A 15970-nucleotide genomic window follows, 5' to 3' on the forward strand; every position below is an offset into this window, starting at 1 on the left:
CTGAATCCATCGTAGGGCACAGTGGTAACCAATGCTGGAAGTCTCCTGTGTAGCAAGAGCACTATAAGCACTATAAGTTATGATTGCATATGGCACCCCAGATGAATATACGGCCCTTGGAGAAGTAAACGACCCGCCCAAGGCATGGAGCTAGAGAGCGTGGGTGGGGCCTAGTCCCAAGCCTGCTCACTCGGGCCCCGTGCTGCCTACACCTCCTGTTTGCTTTGCTTCCCAGTTGATGGGACGTTTCGCGGCGGGGGAGCCTGCGGGGCTCATTGAGTCCGGCTGGCCGTGGCCTCACCCTGCCAGGTCCCCCGCTCCCTGGCTCTGGGCCCCTAGCTTTCACACTGGCCTCTCCGGGGGTGTGTGGGCTGCAGGGAGCTCACCAGATCGGGTGGGTTTGCATGTATTGTGGGAGGAGGCAAAATGAACCGTGTCATGAATCAGTCCGGAACAAAAGCTGCTGCTCTCAGCCCCGGCATGGAAAGGGGAGTCAGAGGCCGCTCACCTTTCTTCGTCTCACTCTTTCGGATCATGAAGGAGCCCATCTTCGTGTCTGGCAGCTGGAGCAGCTCCTCTGCCTTGTCTCTGCCCAGCCCTTCAAACAGCCAGCTGGGAAGTAGAAGGGAAGGGAGGCATGAGTATCCTGAGCACACCCTTCCCCAACCAGGCAGGTGGTGCTGAAATTCAGAGCAAGGTCCAGTTCCTATAAAACTGTTGGGATTAAAAAGGGGTGGGCAATTGGCCCTTCCTCCCTCCCTCCCTCCCTTCCTTCCTTCTTTTAATCATTCAGATAAAATTCCTGAGCGCCTACCCCACGCCAGGTATTACATCAGACAACAAGGCCACAAAGATGCATAAAATGTCTTTCTCATCTTGTTCTCAAATGCCAGCTGGAGCTTGCCCATTCTGTATTATATGACATAGAAGCATTCTAAACCTCAATGAGGTACCGAGATAAGGTTTGGCATTTTGTTTAAGGTCTCTGCCTTGTATTGTAGCCCCCACACCACTCCCTCACCACCCCATGAGGGCAGCGACTGTCTGTCTGTTTGGGTTTTGTCTTTGTGTCCAGGGTATTGAGCTTGGTGTGTATTTGTGAATGAGTAAATGGGCACAAGAAAGACACGGTGTTGCATAATTGCACCAACTTAACAAGCCCCACATTGCATTCATTATATTCCCCTCCTGTCTTCTCTTGTTCAACATATTTTAAACAAAGTTGTCATTGCATGATGCATTGACATGTGTTTCTGTATTTCTTGCTTTTTTATTTTTTTCACCTAATGGTTAAAAAAAAAAAAAAAAAGCAGTTGCAATACTGTGGTCCAACTTTCCAACAGAATGTTCACCTTCCGTACGACAGCCAACACTCTTGAATATGCTTTCAGAAGCAGCTCCGTGCACAAAGGAATCTGTGTTCTAAGGAAGTGGGCACTTCCTCATTTTTCAGAACAGCCTCAGACAGATCCCAGCGTGGAAGAAAATGCCTTGTTAGCACTTGGCTGGGGTGCTCAGAAGCAATTATACCTCCTTGTTAACAGTCTCCGTATTTCAGGGAGTGATCCCTGGCTTTTAATCCATAGGTCTGAACCAGTGCATGCTGTGGCAAATATTAATGCTTCACTGCATCACATCCTTTGGTATCCCCAAGGCACACAAGCGAGTCCTTTTAGCACCGTGGTTGTGAGGCTGTTATAGGACCATAGACTTATAATTGGATACCATTTATTTATGTACTGGCCTCAAAGAGCACTTTTTGTTGTTAAGATCATGACTCGGCCTAATATTTTAACTACCCCTTTAGTTCTGCACAACATATGCGCTTAGTGTCTGTGACCAACATTCATCCTCCCAGGAAATTCCACTCATAAAAACGAATACAAGAAAAACAAGAGCGACAGCCACGTATGAATACTAATTATGGGCATTATGCATATTATAGGCATTGAAATCTGATCCTCACACACACCCCCTAAGAAGGGTAGTCTTGCCTCCCTTTCACTGATGAGGATACTGAAGGGTCAGAGTGAGTAAGTGATTTGTCAAAGTTACTGCATATCAGCAACTGGTAAAGCTAGACTTGCAATGCATTTTCCTCGGACCTCAAATTCCATAACCATTCTTCTGCACCGCCTCTCTTCCTAGTCGATATTTTAAAGACATTTATTGCATCTACTAGATGGGAAGCTCCAGTGGGCTATGATTACGTCTTACTCCTCCGGGTTCCTCACCACCCAAGCCCCTGCCAGCATGCGGTACCACATCTTCAACGTGAAAGTGTTGATGCATGTTTGCTAAATGAGCGGATGGGTCAGTGACACGCAGCTGACTTGGAAGAGTTACTTTGACTGACATCTATTTCAGACCATGGCTGTCACAGCTGCTTTTGTCCCACGTCTGCTCCCCTTCATCATCCTTGGCTCAGAAATGGCTTTTGGTATTCATAATCAAAATCCATGACATTGCAATTAAATGCACGGAGTTACATTCTGCAAAATACGCAGGCAGTTACCTCTGCTTTCGGCAGGGGTGAGTGTGTAAAGTTGTTATTTCTGGACCCCTCCAAATAAAAAAAAAAAATAATGCTTTTCATTCTTCCTTCCTGTATGCTGAGGTGTGGCCTTGGTAGCTTGCCAGACGAGGAGACTGGGGGTCAAGGAGGTGAAGTAACTTTCCCCTGGCACTCATGGGGGCCTCTCTGCACACCTGCAGGGGAAGGCAGTGTGCTTGTCTGCTCCTCTCTCCTGCCCGATTCTTTCGAATTTCTCTTTTTCTGCCTGACTTCTCCATTTGTCAAGTTGGGTACGTAAGTGTTTTGGGTAGTAAGTGTTCTCTGTGTTCTGGATAGGATTTGATAAGAATCTAGCTGAGATGTACCAAGTGCTTACTGTAATGCTGGGCACTGTTCCAAGAACTACCCATGTATTACCCACCTCATCATCCTCGCAGCCCTGTACTTTGGTCTTACTATCTATTCTCACCCTTGTCATTCTGTATTGTGATCTCTGTCTGACAGATGAAGAAAGGAACCTGAGACAGGAGCTGTTGAGGAGCTTGCCCACTGTCGCACGGCCTGCAGGGGACAGAGGCAGGACTGCAACCCAGACAGGCTGACTTTTAGCAGCTGTGACCCTTTGATCACAGTTGCTGAATGTGTATCACTATGTGCCAGGAACGCAGCATTGGAGCCGAAAGGTCCAGCTCCCTTGTCTTACTGATGGGGAAACTGAGTCTCAGAAAGGGCAAGGGGTTCGCCAAGGTGACACCCTTCCTTATGGACTGAGTGACAGTAAGAGTGACCATCTTGAAACTTCCTTTCCACGGTGCCACGCCACAATCTCTCTGTGCGTGCTCAGCCGTCACTAACATCAATATCATCCCTCATAGATGCCATTTCAGAAGCGTACTCACCCGTGGTAAACTCTGGCCACACATATTCCAGGAATATAACTCTCTCGACCAGTGCTAAGGGAAATGGCTTTCCACCAGCCCCCTTCGCTGGAAGATAAGAACAGACAGGAGACGGCGGATGGGTGAGTGGTAAAGCGAACGCATGAACAGAGTAATCAGATTTCACCCGGGCCATATAAGGCCGTTTCCTTTTCAAACCCATCATTAGCCACAGTTCTCCGTATGAAACTATACTTTTTAAGTGTCTCCCTCATTCCAAGGTAACCAAGAACCCTTCCCAAATAGCTGGCACTAGCCACCTTTTGGGGATCCACAGTGAGTGTGCCAGACTTGGGGGCTTTTTAAAACCAAATGTGTACTACACGGAATTACACCCTGCCATATAAGCAAGATAGTTTGTCCGTATCAATGAGAATCTAAGTAAAAGGGGCTTAGAGCGCCCTATTTGTTCTATAGCCCATTTTGAGTCATGGAGAGACAGCAGGATGGAAGGCAATATTTTCTGTTTATCATCAGAAGCTTTCTCAGACCCCTGGGTCCTCCTGCCTGAGCCCCCACTGCACTGGTCGAAAATATCAACACTGCCATGCGTGGAAGGTGAGACCAATATGGGAAGCAGAAGTTGGACCATAAAGGGTCTCAAAAGCCAAGTTAAGGAATTCAAATTTAACCCACCAGGCAATGGGGAGCCACTGAAGACTTTAGAGCACTGGCAGTGTTAAAGATTAAGCCCTAGGATCTGCCTTATGGGCCAAATTTCTCCACTCACAATAGGACCAGGGCCCGAGTGGAGTTGGACAACTATAACTAAAATCTAACGATTCCCACTCAAATTGAGTTCACCCTTTTCAAGGGATTGTGAAACATTTGGAAAGCCAACTCACTCAGAAATCACTCGTAGTTTCTCCCCTCGGCGGAATATGGGGGGACTGATGTCAGGAGATGGGTAATCACTCAGCACGGCCAGGAAGTCGCTATCCAGTCCTGGGGAAACAAAGCCAAGGTGTATTCTCCTTCACAGGGAACCGAAAGGCGACCCACCCTGGGGAGGGGAGGGCCAAGACGAGTCCCTCCCGTGGACTTCTCAGCCGGAGATACATGACTTGCTTTGGAACAGTTTATAGCAGGCTCTCCTCTCCTCAGGGATGGTGGCACAGGGAGCTCGAAGGAACCCCAAGGTCGGTGATCCCCTTCCATTTGCAAGCCCACCTTGGCCCTGACATTCTCCTCTGAGAAGTGGGGATCCTGAGTTCCTTGAAGCTGAAGTCACAAGATCTGGCTTCAAGGTTTGCCACTGTGTCTACTGATCCCTGTCATCTTGCCCAAGTCCCCAAATGCCTACTAGCCTCGATTTCCCCATCTTTAACGTGGGGTTAATGCTACCTCACTACAGGGTCCATCTGGAGATGAGATGAAATTATGCAGCAGCGCCCCATGCATGATAAGGGGCCACAAAAGCTTCTTTTATTATTACCCTCCCTGGGGCCTGTGGGTCCCCATCGGTCACATACTGCGATAGGGTGTGTTGCGGTTGGGCTACATGAGTTCTGAGGACCCTCCAGGACTCAGAGACTCTAACTCTGAAACTCCACAAAGACACTTTTTCCTTGTGGGATATAAGGCACCATGCTAGGGGTCTATTTAATAGGGACTTTGGGGTAGGGGCAGGAGAAAAAGTAACTACTTTTCATCATGTGTCCATTGAAGGTAATTCTGGTGACATTTTGAAGAGGAAAGCATGCTGTCTGGTTCATATGAGTACAGCTAGAGAAGGAGTGGTAATATGTGAATTCACTTTTTGGCACTAAGCAAAATCCTGTTTTATACAGCCTTAGCGGTTTGCTGGAATTTGGGTGCATTAGATGCAGGGTATAGTTTTTGGGAAATAATATACCTTAAGAAAGGGCTGAGTCAGGACCTGTTTGCTCTGATGTTGGGTTTATCCCTCCATCTGCTGGCTGGGCATCTGAACTCAAAATTCTGGGTAATTTACCATGTATTCATTCCCTCAGCAATTGTTCATTGAGTATCTGGGCCAAACACGGCGAACAAAGCAAGCCAAGTCTCCCTGCTCAAATAGAGCTCACATTCTAGAGAATCTATAAATAATCATGGGAAGAGTCATCACCCGCCCCCTTCACCCCAGGAAAACCAGGGGAAATCCCAGCACTGGGGCATGGCAGGCTTGGTGGCCCAAACTGGCCACTTTCTGGGATCCAGACACCCCCATGCTGGGACTTCTAGACCCCGCCCCTTACAACTCCTATGTCCGGGACTCTGTGGCTCACCAGTGCCCGGACAGAGTAAACCCAAAGATGGCTTCAGGAGTAGAATGTGTGAGAGTGAATCAGAAGCCGCTTATCACCATGCAACAGCACATTCAGATATATTGTTCATTTGGGGAAGCTGAGCCACAGACAACAAAGCAGGTAAAAGCAAGCATTTTTAGGTGTGAAATGGAAACCAAAGTGATTCGTGCTGACTGAAGTCACTGAAAGGAATCAGGCCTCATGAGAAGGAGCAGGGCCTGGCCAGGGAATGGTTGACCCAGCAGAGCCTCCCCGGAGCCTACGTAGACACCTCTCTCCCATTCTGCTTTGCTAGATTAAAAAAAAAAAAAAAAAAAAAAGGATTCTTTCCTTGTGTAGCCCGGACCCCAGCTCAAGTCCCGAATTCTGATAAAGGGTGGATCCAGATTTTGCGAGGCATGAAGCTCATGCAAATTTGGAAATCCTCTTTAAGAAAAAGAACAGAAAGGAAATTGCAAATACAAAACCAGGTACAGTCCCTAGGAAGCTGCGGTGCCCATGAAGAGGGGCCCCACACAGAGGATCTGGTCAGCTTCCCAGTAAAGTGGGCTGATTTTGAGGCTGACTTTGCACTCTGAGTGTGGCTGCTTCCCCTCTGCAGCCTGCTTTAGTCTGGAAAAAGAGGGGTTGGAAGACACCTTCATGATGGAAATTGGGCTAATGGCCCCAAATATGAAGGAGCCACTTATTAACATGGTCTCCACTGCTCAGGAGCAGTGTGACAAGCCGTCGTGTTCTTCTCAATTTGCTGGAATGCTGGGTCCTCAGAGCCCCCAGACAGGCTGCTCCCTCTGCCAGGAAAGCACCTGCTCTCCCGTTTCTCATCCCTCCCACCCGCCCTGGGAGGTTTGCCTGGTGCTCCTGCTTTACCCCCCAGCCCGGGGTTAAGCTCTAGGCTTTTCCTTTGAAGTGATTACCCAGGTTGTATTCTGGCGTTTGCAGGACTCCAGGGGAATGAGCGTGAACTCCACAAGGAGCTGTCCTCCAGCCCCCTGACCCAGCTCCTGCTGTCCCATCTCGGGTGCTCAGGGCAGGTTTAAGGAATGAAGAGGAGGAGACATCCCTGTGCTACTGGGCTCTTAAACACTGCCTAACACGGCCCAAGGGAAGGAAACCTGATTTGTGGCAGCAGCATGGTGGGCGGTCATCACAGAACCAGCCCCTTGTGAAAAACAGGGCTGGAAGGAGAGGCACAGCTTTTGTTATCTGCAACCATCACAGAACCTTGAAATAGACCCTGTTCCTCTGCGGGGGTTGGGGCTTTGATGTCTGCTTCACCGTGAAGACTGTGAAACAGAACAACCGCCTCTCCTTACTTTAAAAACAGAAACAAAAACCACGATCCCATTATCAAAACAATTGTCTCAATAGTGGGAAGAGGCTTCAGGGGCTGGAGAGTTTCAATTTCACAATAACAGCGTGGAGCTTCCTGTGGAATTTCTGTAATAGTGATGTTTTTACAGCTATAACACTTCCATGTCGCTGAGAAAGCCTCAAGGTGGGGCTTTTGCTTAAAAGCGATGGCCTTGGTGTGGTCCTTCGCAAGGGATTTCATGCGCATTCCTGCCACCTGTCTTACCAGGCCCTGTGGTAGAGTACAAGCAAAGTAGGAAAATCAAGTTCACTCCTAGAGCTTGAACACATTGTCAGGTCCCCCTGGAGCCCCAGGTTTTGGGGAGAGCTGAGCCCTGGAATTAAATCAGATAAGTGATTGGCCTCGGGGAGAGGCACGGACCGGATTATCGCAGATTTAAGATAAGGAAACAAAGCGAGTGAAGAAGTGTGCCTCGCATAGGCGAGAAACCCAGAGAGGATTTTTCAGAAGAGAGAATGGGCTTTGGAATCAATCAGACCTGGCTTAAATTCTACTTCCATCACTTAATTGTTCTGTGATTTGGGGAGAGATTTATTTTTAACCAATCTGAGCTTGATTTCTTCATGTATAAAATTGGAAATATCGAAATCTACCCTGTACGACTGGGGTTGGATTCATGATGCAACGTATGTACAGAACCCGCCTCCACGGGGCGGGGGTGGGGCACATGCTAATATCATGTTTATGGGTTGGGTGGGATTAGCATCACATAGTCCAAGACCAGTTTTAGCCAATGGTGTCCTAAATTTTGAAAAGCCTCTGGATGTGCAAATTTGAAAATATTCTGTTCTTCTAAAAACAAACTCCATTTGGTGAGAACAGAAGATGAAATCCGGAAGACCAGATATTTACCGATGGCTCAACTTGAAAGTGTGTCATAGTGAACGAACTGTAAAAAAAAGTGTAAAATGGGAAATGAATCCATAAAAGGAAGGAGACCAGGCAGAACTCACTAGCCACAGATATTACTTGGTCAAAGGAGGACAGGCCATTTTTAGCATTATTATTCCTCTTGGAATCATTACCATTCCTTTTTAAATGCTAAAAACTTTTCAGTAGTTTCCATTTATAACTCTAGCAAAGCCAGCCTTTCAGGACTCCCAATGCTCCATACAACCCTAGAGAATGTACATTCTTATTTAAAAAATGAAGAAACAAAGGCTGGGAGAGTGTTTAGTAACCTGCAGCGGGAGCATGAGGGTTGTTAAAGCTCCTGGCCATGTCCCTAGGCCACAGAGCTCTCCTTGGCATGTAATTACCAGGCTCTCCCCAATTAGCACTTGCTCCTTGACAGGTTGGGACAAATGCTGACTCCAAATGAGGTTTCCAAGTTGGCACCAGCAGCTGAGTGCAGTTGGTTGGCAAGGAGCTAAACAACCCAGTGCTTTCGGCTTCTGGTTTTGCACGCCCTTGAATTGTGCCCAAATCCATGGCCTCCAAGAGGGCCCAAGCAGGCCTTGCTTTCAATGTCTTTTACAGCAAATATACACACACAACTAACCAATCAGACGGGGCTGGGCAGACTGGCCTGATAGGAGATCTACCAAGTTCTGTTGATCACCACAAACCACAGGCTGTACCTGTGGGTCCTATATTGTGGGTTGACAAGTGAGACGCAGTGGTCCACAAGTTCTGTTCTGTCCCACACATTGGCTGTCCCATCTCTGAGATGGAGCAGACTGGGACCGAGTAGATCCCGAGGCTCTCAGAGGGCACAGTGAGGTGGAGAGACTAGCTCAGGAGCACGCAGTAGCAGGCCGAGTGCCCAGTCTCAAAACCCAGTCACCTAGCGGCAGAGGGGGCAGACTCTGTCCCTGGCCACCTGCTCTCCTGATGCTACTGAATACCACCCTCACTACTATTTACTTAACAGTGTCTTTCTTTATGTTAATTTGCTTTAAAAAAAAAAAAATCTTTAGCCCTATTCTAGGCACCGTGAAATCATGGTCTGATGGACGAGATGCATTTGGTATGGTTTCCATTACAAGTGCAGAAGTTGTACATTCAGTGTTAAAAGTTGAACGATCATGTTCCACCTAGAACCATCTTAGGGGCCAGAAGTGGGATGAGTAAGACCCAGGTGCAAAAGGTGGGTCTAGTCTAAGGTCTGTTGCAGGTTCCCTTCCAGGGCTCTGGCCTGTCTGTGATAGCGATCGCTTCCTGCAGAGACTGGGAGGAGGGAGAATGATGTGCGTAGCGCACTTGGAATCATGCCTGGCACGTTATCGCGTCACTCCCATCATTCCATCTTACAAGTGAGACAGGAGGGACCCTACGGAGACAAACTGACTTCTCTCATTGCTCTTCGGGTGTTAAGAGTAGGGGCAGGACTCAAAGCTGGGTCTGGGGAACGCAAGCTTTCGGCTCAAACCGGGGGGGCTTGTGAGAAATTCCACGGGTCGTTCCCCTCCACCATCATCGAATTCTGATGAGCAGATCTGGGGCGGGGCCCAGCGATCTGCATTTTTGACAACTTTCCAGAGGCTCTGATGCAGGTGGTCTGAGAATCATTCACTGGGGAAGTGCCAGGCTGGGTCAGAGACCTCCCTGCCCCCTTCTTCCTCCTCAGACCCCCTCCCATGTCTTCTTTCTATGGGGCAGCACCCTAGGTGCTAGGTAAATGCCCCGCTTAGCGCAATTTCCATGCTTGCACAGAAGGGGTTCTGAACAGTGTCTGGGTTTGCATTATGACCTCTGTCAGTGAGATCAGGGTGATAAAATGTGAAGAGGGGGGAAAAAAAGGTAAGGTGGGGGAAAATTGTACCTTCAAATTCTATTTAAGGTAGAAATATGTCATTTCCCAGCTACATGGGAGTTCTCTAGGTCTTACTCAATTCTGTACTGTCCGTGTCTGGCACAGAGCCAGAGTCTGAAATAAGGATAGGATTGTAGAGGAAATGAGTTATCTGGGTTGACTGGCAAGCAAGTTATGGAACCCCCAATTTGACGGCTTTAAACCTGCTTTTTTTGTGGGGGGGGGGGGGACATTTAGACAGAGCCTTGTGCAATCAGGTTACCCCCAGTGGAGTTTAGAAAAGTGATTCCCTCCACATTTATCAGGTGACTACTTTGTGCTGTCAGTGCTCTGAGAAGGGGATTGTCCTGGTCTCCATTTGATAGCTGAGCCCTGCCCTTCTTCTGGGAGGCTAACTGACTTACCCCAGGTCAAATGGCTTCCAGGGACAACACCAGTAGCTCAGCAAGTTCATTTGTCTCTGAGGCCTGCCCCATTTCTTCAAGTCCTCCTACACCTGTGGGTTTTGTGATAGTAGTCTCCAGGAACTGGAGTAATCAGGAATGTTCTAGAAAGCTTCATTTAGGAGCAAACAGATGGACAAAGCCACATTCCAAGGCATTCACCGTCCTTGCTGGGGGGAACAATATGCTCCTAAAAGCTCAGGAAACATGTCTGTCTAGCAGTTTACAGGTGAGGCCTCCTGCTGATCCCTGTGTAGGGCCTGGGGCTTTTGGCAACTTTCATTCTCCACCACTCAGGCTAACATCAGAGGAAGCTCCACTTGTGTGCTGGCCTAAAGCACTCAGCTCTCCACTCTACTTCCTGGGAGCTGGAGCCTGACCAAGTGAGTAAGCATGAGTGTTAGCTGAGTGGGTGCATGTTCCATGAAAACCCAAACCCTCTGCATCCATCGGCTAGAGACTAATTAATGCAGCACCCATTGCAACCACTTTCCTCTCCCTTCTTCGAGTGGATGGCAGAAAAAAAAGGGGGGGGAGGGAAATCAAATTAGGACTGATCACAGGGGAAACTTTTCAGGGGTGGGGGATGAAAAAGGCAGCTACCTGTGCTTGATGTGGTCGCCTGGGTCACACACTGGGTCCGACCTGGGGAATTCTCTTCACCAGGGGGTGGAGGGCTGGGGGGACCCCTCTACCTCCCTTTTCGCGGTGACCTCCCACCACCCACACAGTGGAAAAAGAGAAACTTATGTCATGAGAATTTGCATTAAAAAACTAAAGGCAAATGAGCGAGCCCTTGGAGACCCGTGTTTTCATGGGGTTTGCTCAAGCATACCGCACCCCCTGCCCTGGTCCAAGAAGCCGCAGTACAAAATGGCCTCGCTGGGTGGGTGGGTGCCTCCCGAGCTGGGGTGGGCCCTGGGCGTTTTCCACAAGCAGCCATGACCAGAAGGGGAAGCTGTCATTTGCGTTGATTTGGAGAAGGTGGGAGAAGGGCCCAGGCTCTCTCCTGGTGGCAGCAGGAGGCCCGGCCGGTACCCGATTCTGAGGTTTGCACGGGAGGCAGAGGGGCCCAGAGCGCCCGGCTGCCCCACCTCATCACATGGTTCCATCCCCTTTGTCCCGGAGAAGGTTCTTTTCATCTTTCCCCGCTTAGGCTTAAGGAGGGGCGTTGGAACAGACAGCCACTAGAGTTGCCCGGCCTGGGGACCAAAGTGGGTGGCAGGGTCTCTGCTTGCTCCCTTGGGAGCATCCGAGGGATCATGAGACCATGTATAACTTGGTGTCTCCATTCTGGAAGCAATGAGAAGGCGCCTCCTTGCTGAAGGGGCCACAGAAGTTGTGGAATGAGCAGTAGAGACAGGCGCCTGGCGGACTCTCAGCAGGCAGGATGGTGGCCATCTGTGCATGGGAACTTTGCAGGGTGCAGGGCTGCGGGGTGTGCGGGGAACGCGGGGCATTAGCAGAGGGAGACTGAGCACCAGCACTGTGACATCATTTAGGAGGTGGAAATGTCCCAAGGGGACTCACCCTGGGGACCCTGATGGATCTCCTGACCATCCCCTTCCCAAGCCCCTCGAGGACCCACAGAGTGTGCTGCCACCACCCCACCCAGAGCAAAAGGGGCTTTACTCTCAGCCTTTGCCCTCTGCTTGCTGATGTCCTCTTAGGGCTCTCTGGCCAGTCTCTGAAGGGCTCCTCAGCTTCGGGAATCCGCCTCTACCCAGCAGCGCCGCGGGAAGCTGACTTCTGTCATCACTGCACAACCCATGGCCTTGTGCCCTCCCCCTAGGATGGCTAGCCCTGTGATCCCACCAAGGGGACCCAGGATTCCTTTCTTTTCAGGAAGATTTCCTCGAGCTAGTGTGTAGCTTCATCAGGTTGCACGGCAAAAGCTTCTGCAGAGCTGTGATAATATTAAACTCACGATAATATTATATCACGGCTGGCTGGCAGGGTGTGGTAAGCAAGAGCCTAGCTTTCAGAATCAGACTGGCCTGGGTTGGAAATCTGACTCTTCCCGTAGCGGTTCACATTTCCTTAGTGAGCCTCAGTTTCCCCACCTGTCAAATAAAGGTGGAACGAGCTGTTCTCAAAGGTCCACCACACAAGCCAGCCGCCCAGCAGCCACTCACGGCATCCCTGCTCAATCTTTTAAAATGCTAACCATGAGCCAGTTGAGAGAGGCAGGTACCATGAGTGCCTCTGCACCCCGTGCCCTGCTTCACCAATTGTCAGCAGCCCCGGTCGCTCGGTCTTGGCCCCAGCTCTCGAACGATGGAGTGCAGCATCACACCCAAGAGCCAAGAAGCCAGACTTACCATCTGGGCTGGGCACAGGCCTCTCGGGAGGGGCTGGGCTGGATCGCATACTGTTTCCCATCGCTCTGTCTCCCTGGGCTGTCGAAGATGCTCGAAGCCTACGGCACAGGGGATACACACAGCAAGTCAGCCACGCACCAAGCCCTCTGGGTGAGGAATGACCTAGTTTAGAGTACATGGTGCATCACTTCTCAGCAGCTCACTTCTTGAGGGGCGGGTGTTTTCATGTGAAGTTGAGATCCGTGAATGTTGGTTACATTTGCTCAGCCCCAGGTCTTTTATCAAGGGAATGACAGAGAAAACCACAGAGAGGGAAGTTGTGAGCAAATGCTGTTGGTGGCAGAAGTTTCCATTACTCTGAGCCCTGGCTGGCGGAAAGCAACCAGCGGTGCCTTGTGTGCAACGTGAGGGGCGTTTCAGGGGGGCTGCAGCCCCTCCCTCCCCCACTCAGGACCCCGTCCCAACCCCCATGCATGGGGAATTGGGAGCAGCTGACACCCAAGGAGGTACCAGCTTGACAACCAGAGGGGGGGTAAGCAAAGGGTACTTTCTGCCCCAACTTTCTCCTGCGTTCGTTTCTCCACATGCTCTAACCCACGGTGAAGAAGGGAAACTCCATACCAACGCTGCGTGCTTGCAGCGTGCCCCATTCGCACATCTGCTGTGACTTCTGATAATTGTCAAGTCCCTGCATCCCTCACCCCATTTCTCAGTGAAGGCAACCGAGTCCCCAGGAGGGTAAGGTCTTGTCTAAGGTCACACAGCATGGATTGGAACTGCTGAGCCTCCAGTTCCATATTGGTTCACATTCTGGCTCTGCGCATCCAAGCGTGGTGACCTTGGGCAAGTTATGGACCTCTGCCTGCCTGTTGCAGGGAATGATAATGAAACAACATTCAGTCGTGGCTGCAAAATTAACAGATAAAGCACAAGAAGCACTGAGAACGTGGCCTGGCCTAAAATCCTAAAATCCATGTTAATGATAGCAATTTATAGTGTATTTTCGGATTGTCCATAATGATAAACATTCAAATTCTGGGCCCTCGTACAAGCGTTTTAGAAGGGAGCTTAGGGCAATCACAGAAAATGTGTCTTCTTGGGATCCTTGAGGCACAGAGAAGAAGGCCCTACCCATAGTCAGAGCCCTTCTTGTCTCGTGGGGGTAAGGAGGAGAATGGAAGGGCAGGGTCCCCCAGCTGGGGCTGCCCAACTGCAAACTTACACTCCACCCCTTTCTTTGTCTGCAGTTTAGGGTGGAGAACTGAGTAGCTTGAAAGGGTCCAGAAGTCTGTCAACCCAACCCCCGCCCTGGTCTCAAATCCTTCCTCTATGCACTGCATATTCACATTCTGGAAAGATCTGTGCTCTCGGCAAGGATTTCCAGAGATTGAGGGAAGTCTGTATCACTTCCTAATTTACTGAGGAGGAGGTGGGCAGGTGAGATATTTAGTGTACTAGAAAACGAGAAAAACCAAAATGAGTTCTGCTTGAAAGTTAATATATTTTAAATATTTACATGAATAGTTCATCAGTCGTAACTCAAATAGTTCACTTATAATTGTGTTCTTCCTAAGAGAATTATAAACTTCCAAGAACTCTAAGCCTAAAATGCACCAAGAAAGTGTGGCCGGAATGGATCCCACATTCAAAGTTAAGAACCCCATCTTCTGGTCCTGTGGACTGAAAACAACAGAGAGAGTTCTAGGGTGCGGCCCCTCGGGGTGTAAGTCCCTCCTTTCCCCTTCTTACCACCCCTCCCCTGACCCCATACAGCCAAAGGGACACCTTTGACCTTGGCAGGACCCTTCCTGCAAGCCAGGCAGGTTTGAACAGCATCACCCTGGCTCTAGGAGGCAGAGACAAGTTGTCCTTTCCCCCAGCTCCTCGGCTGGTGTAGGCACTCAAGAGAACGTGCTCCTAAAAAGTGCTCAAAAGACCACGCCAGTGGAGTGGCTGGGAGCCTCACTCCCTGCAGCTGGGTCCTGGGCCCTGAGCCAGCACCTGGAGAAAGGCCGGCCCCTGTGGTCCCACCCACCCGACGGGGACCTCGGGCCACCTCTGAGGCCCCACCTTACACATGTCCGGGGACGGAGCAGAGAAAGTCGCCTCTGACTCTGAGGAGATGGCTCTCCCCCACGGAGCTGCGCCCCTGTGTGCTCTGCAGAGATGTCCCACAGAGGCCTCTGCCGCTCTCTCCTGCTCCCCGTGCTTTCCTGGAGCCCACCAGTCACCCCAGACCACCAGCTTCCCTGACTGTCATTACCAAGGCCCGGAGAGAGCTCTCAGGACGGGCTGGGGAGAGGCGTTGGAGGCCTCCCGTCTGGGGACAACTCTGAAGCACGCGTGCTGGCCTCGTCCCTCGTCCTGTCTCACGTGCCCCCACACCACAGCGCACCCCAGCGGTGCCGTGCTCTTCCCTGCGGCCTAACACTTGCACCTAGCATCCGTTAAGCACCAGGGACTGTGCCTTGACCCCGGCCCCATGTTGGGTGTCAGCTCCCAGCCCGCAGGCATGCCCCCGGCCCAGCCGTCCTCTCCAGCTTCTCACTCGGAGCCCCTTCCGGGCAACAGCCTGCAGCCTGCAGCCTGCAGCCTGCACGTCCTGCTTTCTCCTTCCTTCAACCACCGCTGCAGTCAAGTCACGGGGAAGAAAAGACTTGGTTATCTCTCAAAGTGAATTCCGACTTCACTCCCTCCCGACAACTTTGTAGTTCTTCTCAAGAACGCGTGTGGGATTGGGGGCACTCGTGGAATCGGGGACAGGAAAAAGAAAGGCTCGAGGCTTGCGTTTCTCAGGCAGGAAAACTGAGGTCCTTCCAAGAAAAGAAACACACCCAGGGCGGCGACATGCGAAAGGTCGGGTAGGTCCCAAAGGTCTGCCACACTCCCTCGGCCCTGTTTCTCGCACTCTGGTCTCTTGGGTCTCGGGTCGGCATGCACTCGCCAGGCCACCACACCCCGTGCTGTTCGGAGAAAGGTCTCAACAGCCCTGAGTGGTCTGCTCGCTGGCTTCCCGTGTTCTCCAGGAAGGAGTTAACTTCTCTGCGAGAGGCTTTCATTTGAACAGAGTAAAAATGCCCCCAGAGACGGAGAGCCAGATTCTCCCTAATGAAATGGCTGAGCAATCTGATTTAATCTGTGACAGTTTTATGCAGGGGCTGGAGGTGGGAGAGAGGGTAGGAGACACATAATTGCTTCTAGGAACAATAAAGAAAGGGCAAAAGAGAAATGAGTTAATTAACATTAGCTCTGAACATTTGGTTTCTTCCTCGCTTGCCTCTGGGATGTCCAGGATCAGAGCTCATGTGTGCCTCTTAGCCTCCCCCTAGTCTGTTTTCTTGGCATGAACCTGG

At 50.5% G+C, this 15970-nt stretch overlaps 2 protein-coding genes across 4 annotated transcripts in view; one reads left to right on the plus strand and one right to left on the minus strand.

Moving 5' to 3' along the window:
* The window catches only part of TG (thyroglobulin), a 244670-nt gene that overhangs the window by 163584 nt on the left and 65116 nt on the right, over positions 1 to 15970 (plus strand). The window lies entirely within an intron of this gene.
* Positions 1 to 15970, minus strand: part of SLA (Src like adaptor) — a 33727-nt gene that overhangs the window by 8815 nt on the left and 8942 nt on the right. For 2 of the 3 annotated variants that reach the window (XM_027626200.1, XM_027626180.1), the window contains exons 1-4: positions 12618 to 12849; positions 4299 to 4398; positions 3415 to 3501; positions 509 to 612 (exon numbers count right to left, since the gene is read on the minus strand). In XM_027626200.1, coding sequence (XP_027482001.1) covers positions 509 to 612; positions 3415 to 3501; positions 4299 to 4398; positions 12618 to 12795 — 469 coding nt within the window. In that variant the 5' untranslated portion in view covers positions 12796 to 12849. Of the gene's footprint in view, positions 1 to 508; positions 613 to 3414; positions 3502 to 4298; positions 4399 to 12617; positions 12850 to 15970 lie in introns of those variants that run through there. The other variant, XM_027626190.2, reaches the window with a different exon arrangement.

This window comes from Zalophus californianus, chromosome 4 (assembly GCF_009762305.2).
Source record: "Zalophus californianus isolate mZalCal1 chromosome 4, mZalCal1.pri.v2, whole genome shotgun sequence".
NCBI lineage: Eukaryota > Metazoa > Chordata > Mammalia > Carnivora > Otariidae > Zalophus > Zalophus californianus.